At 33.7% G+C, this 16,976-nt stretch overlaps 1 protein-coding gene across 2 annotated transcripts in view; it reads left to right on the plus strand.

The window, feature by feature from the left end:
- The window catches only part of LOC138713451 (trypsin alpha-like), a 48,102-nt gene extending 32,905 nt beyond the window's left edge, over positions 1-15,197 (plus strand). The window contains exons 5-7 of one of the 2 annotated variants that reach the window (XM_069845560.1): positions 5,575-5,688; positions 6,723-6,881; positions 13,976-15,197. In XM_069845560.1, coding sequence (XP_069701661.1) covers positions 5,575-5,688; positions 6,723-6,881; positions 13,976-14,155 — 453 coding nt within the window. In that variant the 3' untranslated portion in view covers positions 14,156-15,197. The remainder of the gene's footprint in view (positions 1-5,574; positions 5,689-6,722; positions 6,882-13,975) is intronic. The other variant, XM_069845562.1, reaches the window with a different exon arrangement.
- Positions 15,198-16,976: the final 1,779 nt, after the last annotated feature.

The following is a 16,976-nucleotide window of genomic DNA, read 5'->3' on the forward strand; positions in this document are numbered from 1 at the left end:
GTCCCCGTCACGTCTGTTGATGTAGAACGTTCTTTTTCTGCTTATAAACTGATTTTGACCGATAAGCGTCAAAAGTTTTCTCTAGAACACATAGAGAAATTTCTAGTAATTTATTGTGAAGCCAATTATGGCTTCAACAGTTCAAACAATTTTTATGGAGCTTTAAATGCATTTACGTGTATACATATCATTTTAAGTGACAGTACCCGTGGACACTTAATTACTATTTCCTACAGTTTACGACTATGTATAGGTCTAATGTTAGTTTCTTTGCATTTGCCAATCAAATCGCTAATTTGTTAACATTGTAGTACTGCTTTTTTAAATATCTATAGTGTCTCCTACCCTATACTTTTAGGGCCTAGTTTATGTTTTATAAAGCCTAAATGAGTTACTGAAAGACCTTATTGTAGGCACCTATTTAGGACTTAAAAATCCGCGGTTCACATTACATCATGTGATGTTGAACGCATTTTCAGTGAATATAAATCTGTCATCAGAGACAACAGAATACATTTTCGAGTCCTTGAGAGACACTTTCGTAGTGTGTTGACTTGGCAGCAGTAAGTAAATCATGTCATTTGAATTTCATATTCAATAAATTGAAAGTAAACATTGCAAAATAGTGATAATTTTTGGTAAGTTTAGATCCATTTTTAATTACTATTAAGATAAAATTAACTGAACATATATTTACACATTTATACATTTTTTACATATAAATCCTTTCCATTCACATAAGTAACTGAAGCGTACAAGGTCTGTCCGTGACAGCTGGCAACTGTTTCTCGGAATTGGCTATCTGTGGACCTGTGAAACTGCAATTTCCTCTCTCACCACAAGTGAGAAGAGCTGTCATCACTAAAAATTGTACTGTAACTAACACACATAAACATTGATGTGTCATTTAGGAGTGCTTTGTAAGTTATCATAACGCTGAATTATGAAGCAATAATTTCATAAACATCAGCTACCTCTGTTTCCGTTTCCAATCATAAACATGTCTCTAGGGAGTACATGTTGTTTCTCAATGCCCAGAGCGCTCTTTTTCCCAGTACAAGACAGTGTTCCGCGATAATCGTCAGTCATTTGTGATGGACAACTTGATAATGAGTCTCATTGTGTACTGTAATTCTTAGGCAGTTGGCGAGATAGCAAAATTTATACTGGTTAAAACTGCATATTGTTTATATTCACAAACAATAATTGAACCATAATTAAATATTTTTCCTATTTTGTCACATATTTTCCCTATTTTTAGAACACAAAAAATTAATATTTTCTCGACTTAAAGCACCAAAAAATCCGAGCTGTAATTATATTATTATACATAAAATCTTAGTGAATCTCTGCCGGTTTCTGTTTTTTTTTTTTTTTTTTTTTATTTATGGGCTATCGTGCGGCATGTTCAACGAGAAACGATTAAACTGTCAAACTAGAAATTTTGAATCGATAAATTATGTTGAGATTGTGCAAATAATATGTTAATTAGTAGACGTCCAATAATATACAGTATTATTAAATTACGTAATCATCATTTATTAATTGCGTAAAAAGATTAGGGTAAATCAATTAATTATAATCATTAATTTTCAATATAAATACAGTAGTGTCATGAATTGAGCGATGAAGTCTATACCATAGAGCAATTGACATTGTGCGTTGAAAAATGCTTAATGCATGACTCATTTTGTGATGATAGAAATGTAAGATATGACGAACTGTATGGTAACGACTTTATAATACAAAAGTACAAATTGTGTGATGGATATGTAATGTGTGACGAGTTCTCCGTGTGACCGGTAATTTGTGACTAATTCGCCGGATCCCGTTTTAGAGTAACTGCTTAAAATATAAAAATAGTTACATACATTTTAATTCTTGTAGGCCTTTAATAGAAAAGCATAACAAGCTAAACCATGTAAAATTCAATAAGCACCAAATTGGATGTTTCGATGGAATGCCATGTTTCTTTGCCGATTTTGAAATATTAATTTATAGATGACATAATTTTATATGCCTGTGTAACAAGGACGTTAGTCTAGAGAATGAATTCAACGGATGAGTGACTGGATGCTCAACTTTATGCAAATGTTAGCCTTCCAAGAGAAATAATGTAAGGCAAACTCGACTAATTTCGTGATATTTCTTTTCAAATTTACCACGAAATTATACCAGCGACAAATGTAATTTTGATGGTATAGTATTAACTTATTGAAGAGTTGTAAGATCTATAGCTTTGTAATTACGAGTGAACACACCATCCGATTTTCTTTGTTAAAAGAAGACGTTTTGCTGTGATTTGTGGTCCAAATTGTTTTCAATGGTAAGTACTGACATTGTATACTTCTCGGTGAAAAATATATGCTTATTAGTGCACTGATTATGTAACCTAGCCTTATTTTTTAAGGTTATTTTCTTATGTTTTTCTCATTCTACGAGGCCATTTTTTCTGTTTAAATTTTTTATTTATTATAATAACACTCTCTGGTGGAAGAAATACCGAATGCATTAGATGTAAAATATTTGTGTGTGTGTGTGTGTGTGTATGTGTCAGAGGCGGCTCCTCAGGGCAGGCAGTGTAGGCTAAGCCTACCTCAACACATTTAGAAAAATCTAAAAGTGGATATTTATTAACTACCCCAACACATTTGGAAAACCTTATATAATTATATACTCTTGTCTAGGTGCTTAGAAATTCTTCAATTAACTATGAATGGGATTTTTTTAGGGTTAGTTGGACGTTGCTTACTACTGGCAGTTCGATTTATGCGACAAGAATACACTGGACAGATCACGATGCGTCAGAACTGTCAGAAGGTAGGCAGAAGCGAAGTTAGCCGACCTTCCACGTAACTTCAAAGCTGGCCCTGGAGTAAGCATTAAAAGAGATCGCTATTCTAAATGCTTTCTTAGTGCATGCGTTCTATGCTGAAGCCAGCGCGCTAGAATTCTGCCTGCCCTAACGAGAACCCACGAGCATTATCGAACACCTACGATTTGCGAAATTTCTGTTTGAAAGTTTCACGAGTTGGAACGTAGATTGTTACGAGTAGTATAACAGTTTTTAAACAGTGTGTTTTAAAAGATGTTTTTTTTAACAGTGTATTTTAGAAAATGTGATTTTTGCAAGTACGTACTGTATATTAATGTTACGTATATTTGGTGATTTATAGTTAATGTAAGTGATAACAATAATATTATATTATGACTGATATAATAAGTAAACTGTTACGTTGTCCGTTTTCGCGTCGTAATGACATTGAAAAGAGAAGTATTTTGGACAATGGACGACCCACTCTTGCATTAAGCTCTATTGTTCATAAAGTCAGTGCTAAAGGTGCAAGAAAATTTAATCCTTCATGGTATGAAACACTATGAAATGGAAATATAAAAATTGGAGGTTTATCTTTCGATAAGGTGGAAAAATTCAAATATCTTGGAGCAACAGTAACATATATAAATGATACTCGGGAGGAAATTAAACACAGAATAAATATGGGAAATGCCTGTTATTATTCGATTGAGAAGCTTTTGTCATCCAGTCGGCTGTCAAAAAATCTGAAATTTAGAATTTATAAAACAGTTATATTACCGGTTGTTCTGTATGATAGTGAAACTTGGACTCTCACTTTGAGAGAGGAACATAGGTTAAGGGTGTTTGAGAATAAGGTGCTTAAGAAAATATTTGGGGCTAAGAGGGATGAAGTTACAGGAGAATGGAGAAAGTTATATAACGCAGAACTGCACGCATTGTATTCTTCACCTGACATAATTAGGAACATTAAATCCAGACATTTGAAATGGGCAGGGCATGTAGCACGTATGGGCGAATCCAGAAATGCATATAGTGTGTTAGTTGGGAGGCCGGAGGAAAAACGACATTTGGGGAGGTCGAGACGTAGATGGGAGGATATATTAAAATGGATTTTAGGGAGGTGGGATATGATGATAGAGACTGGATTAATCTTGCACAATGTAGGGACCGATGGCGGGCTTACGTGAGGGCGGCAATGAACCTGCGGATTCTTTAAAAGCCATTTGTAAGTAAGTAAGTATGGTATGAAACACATAAATGGCTAACAGGAAGTGAAGTTAAAGCTAAGCTGTAGGTGGTCACGTTTGTTATTGTAATCTAAAGAAGGTACTTGGAATCAGATCATATTTGTAACTCGGTAAGTCTAAAGAGACTTGAAAAGAATTTGAATCCAATTTCGGAAATGTTGTCTGAACAACAAGGGTTGCAAGACAACAGTATTACAATAAACTAGAAAAAACCGACAAATTATGAGACGGCTCATTGATGTAACAGTATTGTTATGTAAGCAAGAGTTAAATTTTCGGGGGGGGGCATGATGAAAGCGAGCTGTCATTGAATCGCGGGAATTACATAAAAATGTTCTGTAAATTTTGCCTACCCTGGACATTTGACTACGAGCCGCCACTGGTATGTGTGTGTGTGTGTGTGTGTGTGTGTGTGTGTGTGTGTGTGTGTGTGTGTGTGTGTGTGTGTGTGTGTGTGCAGATCATCTCTGATATATTGTGCATGTCGTGCATGTTGCAGATGGCAGATAATCGCAACGTAAAATGTGGAAAGAAATACAATATAAATTACACAAAGAGGCAATTGATTGTGTCTTAAAAAAAATGCAGCAGAGAGACCTCGATTCTTCTTGGCAAGTTACACAAGGACCAGGAAGGAACCAAAGAGAATGACATTTCCAGCCTCCCAAATGAGTTAAAAGAGATAGACAACGAAACACCATTATCTTCAGGAGCCAAAAGAATATCTGTGCTTAAAGAAAAGCTAATTATGAGCCTAATGAGATCTTGCCATCTTGCTCAGAAAATTTCTAGGAAAAGAAACATGGTGGAAGATGGTTTCGGTGTATCAGTGATTTAATTAAACATGCCAAGGCCTTTCAAAATACCAAAAGTACTTTAATTTTTGTATTGTTGGTACGAATCTGACAGAGGAATTTAAAATTTTACTGAATATGCCTAAAGATTTTGAATTAAAGAACTATCACGAAATTATACCAACTCTTCTACAATGCTAAATTGTTTTGTATACTTGTATTGCTTGTTTGTAACTATTGTATAAATTTGAGGTAAAAATGCTGATATATAAGTTCCAGAACACTCTTGTTTTTTTTTTTTTTTTTTTTTTTTAATTTTAACCTTATTTCTCACCAAAATCTTAGTATTATGAAATTAGCCGAGACTTCCCAACCAGTAGGTCTACACAATTAGGCAAACACAGCTATTAGTAGAATTTTTAAGATTATCGAATTTAATGGCATTAAATAGCGAACTATAGAGGATTCCACGTTAAGAAAGAAACTTTGAGTATATGGGGCTATTTCATCAAATGACAGTTGCCATAGAATCGCCTACCTACCACACAGTTTCTACAATGTATTAGGCAAGCCCTATAAAACCAACGCTCTATAGAGTAAGTAGAAAATACGATAATCGAAGACCTAGTCTATTCAAAGTGAAACAATCAATTAATGTATTTATAATTAATTTTAAAAATTAATTATCGTCCCTTAATACTCTTTATTTACACAGATGAGACACCGCTTGGATTATAACCGAGCAGTTCAACCCCTTAGTCTTCCAGCGTTTCGCGGAAAGCTGCCTGTAGGAACAAAAGCCACATTCGTCGGCTGGGGCTTTAGTCAGGTACTTTTCAAATACTAATAACTCCAATACTTCATATAGGAGTTAACAATTTTATTATGTTTTTGATATAGAGTTATTCAAAAGTCAGGATAGAATATTTTATTTTCAAATAAAATTTTGTATCAATTGTTTCACTTGTTGCTATGGAAAATGAAATAAATAAACCAGCTATTCCTGAGTGTGCTTCTTTTAGCAAATTCATATAAGGAAACAATGCTAATAGGCTTTATTCATGTAAAAAATGATTGTTCATGCAGATTTAAAAGATTCAGAGTTTTCTTAGCTTGCAGTTATTCTCCTCGACTGTACTAGCATGCTCATAGATGTAGCTAGTTCTCAGAAGTGTACACCACCTAGTTCGTCAAAGACTATCAAGAGTGCAGCATAACAGGTGGATCTACATTACACCCGTTACAATGATGCTGATTATGATGATAAAGAATCGTTGAGATGTCATGGGGACCGCGAGTATCCGGAGAAAATCCCTGCGTTGTCTGGATCACGTGCTTCCTAAATACAAATTATAAACTCAGGGTATAGCTGGATTTGAACCGGGCTTCTGGCTTATAATCCATTGCTGAACCATGACTGCTGAAGCTAAATAACCGCGATTAAATAATAAATAATAAATGAACTGAATTGTTACGACACACTTAAAACATGTGAGGGAAAACGTACGAAATCGATTACATTTAATTTTAAACGTTATTTCCATTTTCAGAACTGAGTGACTCAGTTCCAAAGTTGCCAAACTCAGAAATTTTTAAGCCTCTGAGTTCTGCATAGAATGACTGTAAATTACCATTTATATTTGTGCCAAAGTACATATACTAAATACATCTTAGATTATAGTAAGTGAGAAATAATTTCCAATTGAGAGCATATAATTAAAAAAAACAACGTCTAAGTTTAAACATTAATAACTCTTTTCAGTGTAATTATGGTTTAGACAACTCTTGCACTGAGCCACATAACTGAAAATGATAAATCCATAACAGGCTTCAAGTTGAAGAGTGTAATTTGTGTTTTATTAGTTTCAACCTTACATAACACATCCTCGAATACTACAAGCCATGGATCTGACTACGATCTCCAGACAGGATTGCATATATTTCTGGCTCTATTTGGACATTAACACGATATGTGCTAGCAGTCAGACCAGTTCTGCCATACCCTTCAAGGATGCCTGCCGTGTAAGTAAAACTTCGCAAATTCTGTGGTCCTCATTTTCATTTCCTGAATATTCAAATTATAAAGAAGTTTACTGTAGGTGTAAGTAATCTCGTTAGATAATTTCAAGTGAATACACATTTTGAGCACGCCAGATGCAGAAACATGGTCTTCGGTATTCCGTACGTAGGGCAAATCCGGTAGTGATGCCATACTTTCTAAAATTATATTTATAACCTTCTCTCCAAAGGTTCAAAACGGCTGAAAATTCTGAAGCAATATATTTAATGAATGGGTTTTCATAATACGGGGACATCATTTTATTTTACTTCAATTTTTATTGTACCTGAAGTTTTGAAGGTACTTCACTCCACTCCCACCCCCTCTACTAGTAAACTTCCAACCGTTCTCCACACAGAACCAAGGCCGCGTATGCACTCAAAGTCGCCTTAAGTCCAAAGTCATAGTAGGCAGTACTGAGTTAGTGAGCATAGTATGTTCCAGAAATATGTTCGCGTATTCTAATGAAAAAAAGGTTTCAATACTGAATCATGTATTCGCACAGGTACTGACGTCCGTTTGCCTACGTCGCATCCCGGCTTCTCCCACCCGCTTCTGCTCGCCTCTCTGTAAATGCTAGTGGCTGGACTGTTTTAGCTCTTTTCTGAAGACATTAATTTCTGTTAGAAATTTACGTCTACGTAATATTATGCAACAATTTAAAATAACTTAAATAAAAGGTTCTCGTTAAGTAATTAACTGTCACGTGATTCCCCCCCCCCTTCTAGACCCTGCTACAAAACCACTTGGACGGACAGTAGATAGCATGTCTCAGTAATTTTATCTTTTCGGATCGGGCAGAAGTGAAGATTGAATTTACACTACGTAAAGTACTCTTTTATTGAGTAGGTAGAGAATTATTTCAACATGAGTTAATAGTATACGAAGGCCGAAACTGGTAATTGGAATTAAGTACAATAGTGTATAGTGCGATAATATGCACAAAAGAACTGAAGCCTGTATCGAAATGAACGGTCAATATTTTAAAAAATGTGTTTAAATGTCTATATTATGATTATTTTTCAATTTAACATCATTCTCTATATTGTACGCTAATGTGCTGTAGACAGTATAATATACACTGCATAATGAATACGTCCGAATGGATAGCTCAGTTCGTGAATAAAACAACTTATTGTTAATACAGTACTGTATTTTGATTAAATAAAAACCTAATGAAAATTATGAAACTGAAAATCGCGATATTTCCTAGTTTACGTAAATGGATGAACTACTTTTCTTCCCTTCTTTGTTTGTATTTTACGCCAGTATCATCAAAACTCCGGTCGTGGAAGGGGGTATCAAACGGTTTTCCGGTTCTCAATTGTTAATCCAAAGGTATAGCCGGTTAATATTAGAAATTTTAGTAAAAATAAAATGATGTCCTGTAGATAGGCAGGTGTAGAAATTAAATTTCTTGGATATAAGAACAACTTAAAAAGCTGGATTCGAGGTGTGTCTCTCTCTCGGGTATGTAGGTAGAGTTGCCGCGTCTGTTCAGGGTGAGACGTCGCGCTGTGAATTAAATATAAAAACACGCGTAAATTAAAATATAACACGTCTGATTTATCGAAGATATTCATATTCACTAATTAAGTGGGCTACAGGTAGATAAAGTTCTCAAAGTACCCATTTAAAATTTGGATGTTGACTACTTAGTTTTTTAGAGTTCAAAAGAATGATTTTTTATTGGCGTGGTTTAACTCTCGTGCTTTTTTCATACCACAATTGACACATATTTTGTCTCCGTATGGACAGCAAGGCACATGAAACCGTTTTCTACTTCCGATCCAATCATCATTCTTTGTTGTAAGCAAGTATGTAGTTTTCCCAGCACCTGTTGAAATTTTGGGGGCCAGTCTTTTCTTGATTTGAGCTTTTGAACGACTGTTTCTCCTCACTCCAGTGACCCCTGTTCACATTCGGTTTTCTTTTATATTCAGTAGGCATTTTGTGTTGTAATGTACTCGAATCTGTAAAAAGAAAAATTCATCGTCATTTTTACAAATAATTATCGACTTAGTAGCGAGATAAAATAAGATCTAAAGACATTTATTGAATAAACTTCAAGGTAGACATATTTATGAATATATAAAAACATATGTTTAATTTTTTATATTGCGGCATCTATCTACCAAACTTCAGGTAGAGATGCCACACCCCTCTCCTACTTGCCATATAGAATTGAACAAGGTGGCAACATCACGTGAAGTTAAGAGGAAGAATGTTAGAAACCATAATTCAGTGTAATTTCACGGGTACTCGATAGGAAGTATTTCAGGTACTTTATATGAAAGGTAAGAAAAACTTTAACGCCACATATAAGAAACTTGCCGCATTAAATCAGTTGTAACTCACGTAAAATACCACAAATATTCAACACATCCACTCATAATGCTTGCTTTAATTGACTTAACAACATAATGTGCTGTCACCTATCGAAAATTACCGGATTTGCCCTATGTCTTACTGTTTAAAGTTATTTATCTTAAATAATGGCCGGATTTTGCTTCTATTAAGTATTTAAAAGTTAATTTATCAAGAACTGTTACACATGATAATGCCATATAATAATTGTAAAAATTATTTGATTTTTATTTTAGATAAAAGTACACAATGGATAGCTACTCCAAGATTTGAAAACGATTATTTTTTTCATTATTTTTTCAATTATACAGAATAGACTGACATATGAAACAGTAGACTTCGTATCAGTAGTACACGTGTCTAAATTTTTTCGCATGGTTATAGAATGTAATACCAAATGGATTTTATTTGTAATGATATCAACAAGCATTTTCTGCGTTCAATAAAACAACTCAGTTTAATTTACCCTTTTTCTAGCAATAATATTTTATAATTACGAATTTCACTTCTAGCTAAATAGATACGTAGTTACTGAATATCAACTGAATCAGACAATTAGTGTAAGGAATTTCATTGTAGTTGATCAGAATCATGTCATTGTGCATTTCAACAATGTAGGATCTTAATGTCTTCTCTACTGCAGTAGGCAATGTGTGCGTATGGCTGTTGCAAGCCAGTTCATCTGTGACCCTAAAGAGACATTTCCAGCTTCAGTTTCACAAATATCTACCAAATACACACTAATAGTACTGTGCACGGTAGTTGAACCAGTATCTAGTAAGAATGGTGTGTTGCATCAGAGAAGAGCAGGCGGACCTGCTGCTTCAGGAGGAACTTGAACAATAATTTATTTATCGGTAGTCCAAGTAAATCAATACGAAAATCAAAAACAAAAATAATTGAAGGTAAATGCTGAAAAGTTGAAAATCTTTCAAGAAATTTAGTATTTCCTTCAGCAATTTTCTGTTCACATTTTTAAGCGTAACGATGATGATGATCAATTCTTGCTTATCGTTGTTTTTAATGATGTAGAGATATTTCATCTTCTAGAAAAATTAACAGAATTGCAGAATATGGGGTACCGATTAGAATTCTACCGATTAGAATTAATGTTAGGTGTGGAGTCGCTTATAATCATGGAACATTTAACTGTGAACTCATGCAATTATCTTCACCTGTTGCGCTTCAGGAATGTTGTTTCTCTACTTTAAAAAATGCAACAACAGACGATGCAAGATGAGACATCACCACATTTGGGTAATGATGTACTTAAATTTGTGGATAAAAAATTCCTATTTTGTGGGTCGGTCGGGGTGGCCTCTTCCCGTAATAGCTTCACTTTTCTCACATCACACCAGTGGCCTTTTCCTTGTGGGGATAAGTGAACGATCGGTCGTTTGAAAGGATAGTAAATGACATGATGAAACTCAGAATCAGGATTAGGCAATCTGTGGCTTCTATCATACCCGACATCATTCTTACAAGATTTGCAAATATATAGTTTCCCATTTTAATATTTTTCTAGTTAAGGAATCGCTTATGTGGAGAATTTATCAACCTAGTTCTTTTAACATATTATTTATTGTAGCAAACCTTTTTTAAATATAGTTACTAATAACAATTTTAAAATATTATAAGATTATCTAGTGTATAACTTGTAGTTACGGTGTATTTAATTTAACAACGTTTGAACTGTAGAGGTTATTGAGCATCAAAATTTGAGCTGAATGAGAATATCAAATAAATTTTCACTGGACGGTTCTATGAAGGATAAGAGACTTCATGATGATGATTAAAAAAACACAACGTTAAGGTTCATGATTATAAAAACTGACGAAGAAAATAATAGCCACAGTAGTAGGCTATAAGTTGATACAGAATGTGAAAAAATAACTTTGCTGAGGTTAAGGGGAACTGATGAAGATGAGAATAGTGTTAATGGAAATGAAAATAAAAATATAAGATTTTGACGAAATTGAAAGAAATGTTGATGATGATTAAAATGGTGATGATGATGATGATGATGATGATGAGGAAGAGGATAATGATGATGATGATGGTGTTAATGATGATAATAAATAAACTAGATACCAAAATACAGGTAATATTATGCTGTTGGTTACGAAGAAATTAGAAGAGAATGATGACGGATATAGGTTGACAATCAATGAAAGAGCAATTAATGAATATGAATATGGTGATTATGGTCATTATAGTGATGATGATGATTATAGGAATGATAATGATTATAATGAAATAATAAATTGATGAAGAGAGTGGTGCTGAAATAGAAACATTTGGTGGTGGAGATAATGCACTTGCTGCTGCTGCTAATGATGATGATGATGGTGATGATGATGATGATGATGATGATGATGATGATGATGATGATGAATGTTGAAATTGTTGCTACACTTATTATATTTTCAATAATTACGACATTTATAACAAATATCGCTTTGATGAAAATAGAAGAATACCTATGAATATGAAGAAATCTGTGCAGACAACCATTATACTGTGAGAATGAAGATGAGTTATTCAGAAGGAAATAAACCCTTTTTTTTCGAATTTGAATCCTATTTATAAATAACTAGATTATGAATTATGAATAATTCGGAAATTGGTTAGCTGAACAACAAATTTTTACTTTTTGTCTTGCTCCAAAATAAAAATATGTGAATATTACTAATATGTGTGCCGTAAATCTGAATTAAAAATCCAAATTGTCCCATCACGTACCATTTAATATTTCACTGCTACTGATAAAATTACAACACACTAGGGATTCAAAATGCCTCATAATACTTGAGAAATATGTACTGGATACAAAAATGATGTCACATAGTTCAAAACACAACAACAATAAAAATTTTATGCGTATAATGAGAAAAATCTCGGAATTTGAACTTATCATTTCGACGGATTTTCTGACGACTTCCATTTATAACTAGACCCGGGACTGTCTTTTACAAGGAACCAACGCTAGTCTGCAAGCATGTTGGTTGATGACCTTCCTTTATATCGCCTTTTCATTTCAGATATTTATTGATGAAATCTTTCCCCATGCTCGTCGCTTACCGCCCAAAATTAGGAAGAAAGAAATTCAAATGAGAATATAAGAAGTGTATTTTGAGATACATATTACACTCCACTTTCTCATATGCACTTAACATGGTTTCCACAAGTTCGATGTAATTGTCGTCCCTAGAATTTCCAAAGATATTTGAGCAAACATCTTTGAAAGCACGCCAAGCCATTTTTTCTGAAACGGAAAGTTTTTCTCAAACAAAGAGTCAGCTGATACTTTAGTGTCAGGCTGAAGAAGGTGCCATCATTGTAGTCAAGAAGCTAATAGTTCAGCTTTGACTTTTGTGAGATTTAGCCAAGCCTCTTATGAGGCCATTTAACTCCGATTGTGAAATCATATGGAGCTTTTGGATTCTATAAACTCAGAATCAAAGTCAGGAGTGAAGAAAGGTCCAGCTTCCGAGGAAGAGTTCGATTCTTCGTCCAAGGTCCAATTTTCAGGTGATTTAGGTATCGGAAGAGAATCGGTGTGCTTAATAGGTCTAACGGCTGAGGGCAAATTTGGATATACAATGGAGTGTGTATTTTTTAAAGTAAAGCCTGACACTTTTGTTAAACAAAAATAACAGTCTGTGACATGGTCTTTTTATTGTCTCCATACCATCGGAATAGCAAATGCCATCGAAGGATGAGAGCCGTTAAACATTCTGTCAAACATCGAGAACATTTACATGTATGGGGGTGCAAAATGTTTTCCTGATCTCCTAATTTGCATTTAAAATACAGTTCGTGTGCTTTCTTAATCACAGGTGAAGTAATTTTTCTTTGGGATTTAGTGATATATTCACCACACACGTAATAAAACACGTTCGGAGAATTTATACACCGCCGGTGCAACATTATATCTATGTGGGCACAAAGACTGATACTTTAAATTGAAAACTGTGTTATTAATTAATCACTTACACACTAACACTCTTTATATATAGACTATGTTATTAACTAATCACTTAAATACTACCACTCTTTATACAATATATTGAAGCTCGTACATGCAACAATAACTAACTAGTTTACAACGAAACGCGACCCTAGACCTCACTTCTTTCAACTGTTATGAAATTTACGGAATAGAAGGGGCCAATATCTGTTTATTTATTAGATATGCGAATGAACATGACAACAACCATAACAAACCAGAAATTTAGGTCATTAACTCATAAAATGCATTAGCTTTTGTGTTAGTTTACAATCCCCAAACCCCGCCAGACTTTTCCTGGAGGAGCGCTTATCGAAAAGTGAAATCATAATATAATATCTTAAAAATCTTACGTGATATGAAAAAAGTGATGCATTTTCGTATTCAGTGCACACCAAACCATAAGGGACACATTGTTTTAAGTCGCAGCAAAATTCTTGTTGTTCAGTGTTATTTTAATTATTGATTTTAATAAAATTACAATTATTTCATATTGGAATGGTCTTGAGTTTGGTTTCCCAGTCTCTGGTAGAATTCAACTCGGAGGAAAGTCTGCTTCCAACTTTTCTGGTAGAATGATGCTTAACACAAATCTCTTTCAAGATTTCCAGGTACATTTTTAACAATGTATAAGATGGAGTTATTGATTTCAATACTATCTTTTTCATCATGTGTTCAAAGGGCGATTCTGGTGGTCCGCTGGTTGTGGGAAACATGCAGTGGGGAATGAACACGCGCGGCTCGACGAACTGCAGCGGCTTAGACCCCATAAAATTTATTGAAGTGTCGCGCTTCTCGAAGTGGATCAGAACCACCATCAGCAGAGATTACTATAAGAAGAGAACCACCTGCAGAATGTGATATAATTTCATGTCTAACTCTTTTAACTTTATTGTGATTCAGCTTAATTATATAAAAATAAAGTTCACAAAATTGTAAACTACTTCCACCTATGAAACAATACAATTCAATGATAAGCTGATATAACTATATTTCTGGAAATAAAAAAGTATCCGTTACCTATGGATTCAAACAGCTCGCCAAACATACTGCTGCCACCAAAATTTTACGGTCGTAAGTGAATTTGCATCTCACCTTGCCAGATTCTATAAAATACGAGTATAGAACTCAAAGAAGTCCTTTACGCCAACTATTATGTTAGCTTTTGATGAATTATAATTTTTGCAGGTATAACCAGAGATAAGTAATGTGTTCGATATAAAAGTGACCACTCTATAAGAGGGATAAACTGACAATCGAGAGGCTTTCACTCGTCTTAGCAGTAGCTCAGGCAATAAGGCGGACTTCACAGTTTTCGCAGGGTTTGAGATATGTTGAATGAAAAAGGGATGTCATAATGTACTATAGTTTCGCGAACGTAATATATTCCTTTTCTACTGTCGACGTTTATAATTGTCATTGTTACATTATTGACATAATTGTAATTAATATCATCATTGTTACTACCTGTATAGAAAAAGACTATATGACGTTGATGCCATAGCCTAATAGTTAGAAATATAAATCAGAAAAATATTGTTGTGAAAGGATAAGTATGAGGGTGTACTTTTACTCTTGCATTAATTTACTGAACTACTGAAAACACGAAAATTGTTCCTCTGCGTTTGTCTTATGAATTCAGAACTTATTTGGCGAATGTTTCACTCACTTCAAGGAGTGTTTTATGTGACATTTTTGCATTCCAGCTTAAACATTGTCTAGGAATTAGAGACCTGCAAAACTGCGCACACAACCGGTTTAGATTCGTCCGGTCGGAGCTCAACCGGGTACGATGAACATCGGGCCGAATAACTCGGTTGTCGAGCGGTTACGCCTGATGTCTTGCAGAGTAGACAGAACATCAGGCGCATTTAAATGAAAATAACGTTTTTCGAGTACACAACCGGAGTAACAAGAAAATTTATGTTGTCTTATTGAAAAAAAAAAGTGTTTGCAAGTATTCTTACAGTTCATTCGACACTATAACACATATTTTCTTTATTATTCTGAACTTGCAGTAACTTTATAAGTATCGTTTATATTTTAAACTTTTAGAGTTTTACTAATGAAAGTTGCTTATAGATATGTTAAACAATATTATAGTTTTTCACAGACCAAGACGTGCACAAGCCATGTATATTTTTCTTACCAATAAACGCTATATAGCTGGCGTTTTTCCATACCAGTGTTAAACAGTATACGTCATAACTTCATCATTTGATTACGTCGTAACTCTTTCTCGTCACATAGTGACTGAATCTTGTTCGATTTGTATAACCCAATTATCGATATTACATAAGTTCATGTAAGATCGCGAATTATTTAGAACACAAATCTCACACAGAAAGAAATGATAAGGAGGAAGAAAATACGATCTCCAAATAACATCAGGTACATTTCATCATACAATAACTCTTTAACATTTTCTCAGTATACAAACAGAGTAATAATATTGAAGGATATTTATTTTGTTTAATTACAAAAATATGTTTGCTTTAAATAGGAATACAAATAATTTGACACTTTAATACATTTATTTTCGTATTTCGAAAGTGCAGTAATTTGACTAGTAACAAATAAATGAACAATGGACACAGTGACATCGAAGGAAATAGACGTAATGTATAATGTGAAATATCATAATGTAAACATATTCAAAAATATAATTACAATTCATTATAAAGCAAAATAGGAAATAAGTACATAAGTCCATTATGACGTTTGTACTTTAAACTAAAAAAAAACAATAGTTGCATGCTTTTTAATTATTCTAATCAGTTTCAATATTATTTATTAAGACATCAATTTAAAAAGATAAACAGTAATGTTATTTTCAACAATACGATTACTTTGGCTACCAATGGTGGTTGTTCTGTACAAAATAAGTATAATTTACACATTTCTAAAGTATGAATAACAAAAGAATAGCAAATCATTCTGTATATAAAAGATCTACTTCAGAGAAAACAAGTGTCATTCAAAGAAATATTTTATTACACACGTGCTAATATCAACTATTTGATGTTCACAATTATTATTAATTTATATTCCAATTTTCATATAAATCGGTTCAGCCATATCGCGTGAAAAGGTAACAAACCTCCATACAGACAGACAGACATACAAACAAAAATTTCAAAAAGCGATTTTCGGTTTCAGGGCGGTTAATTATACATGTTAGGACCAATTATTTTTGGAAAATCGAAAATTACCAGAAAAATTTCGGCTACAGATTTATTATTAGTATAGATTAACACAGTAAAGCAGTCGTTACTTGTACAATAATGTTAATCATTATACAAGTGTTAAAAGAAGGTAATCAAGAATAAGTTAAAAAGCATAATTGATTATTCATTGCCGTATATACATATACAGTTCATTTTGTACCAACGATTGTAATGTATAAGTGCAAAAGATTGAAACTTTGTATATTAAGTATTTTATTTGTATAAGGAAATGACAGTCATACTAGCTAATATAAATATGCACCGTGTCGTATCCTATTTTTTTAAAACTGTGACAAGGTGCAAAATTCCAAAAAAATGTTCACCACGCCGAACACAGGGATAATTCTTAATGATAGTTAATTATAACAGTCTTCTCTCATGAGCGCACCACTGGGTGTAAATAAATAGTTTTGTAGATTCTGAAAGGTTGTGGAGAAGAAAAAAGGACAAATTTT

The sequence above is a fragment of the Periplaneta americana genome, chromosome 14, assembly GCF_040183065.1.
Source record: "Periplaneta americana isolate PAMFEO1 chromosome 14, P.americana_PAMFEO1_priV1, whole genome shotgun sequence".
NCBI lineage: Eukaryota > Metazoa > Arthropoda > Insecta > Blattodea > Blattidae > Periplaneta > Periplaneta americana.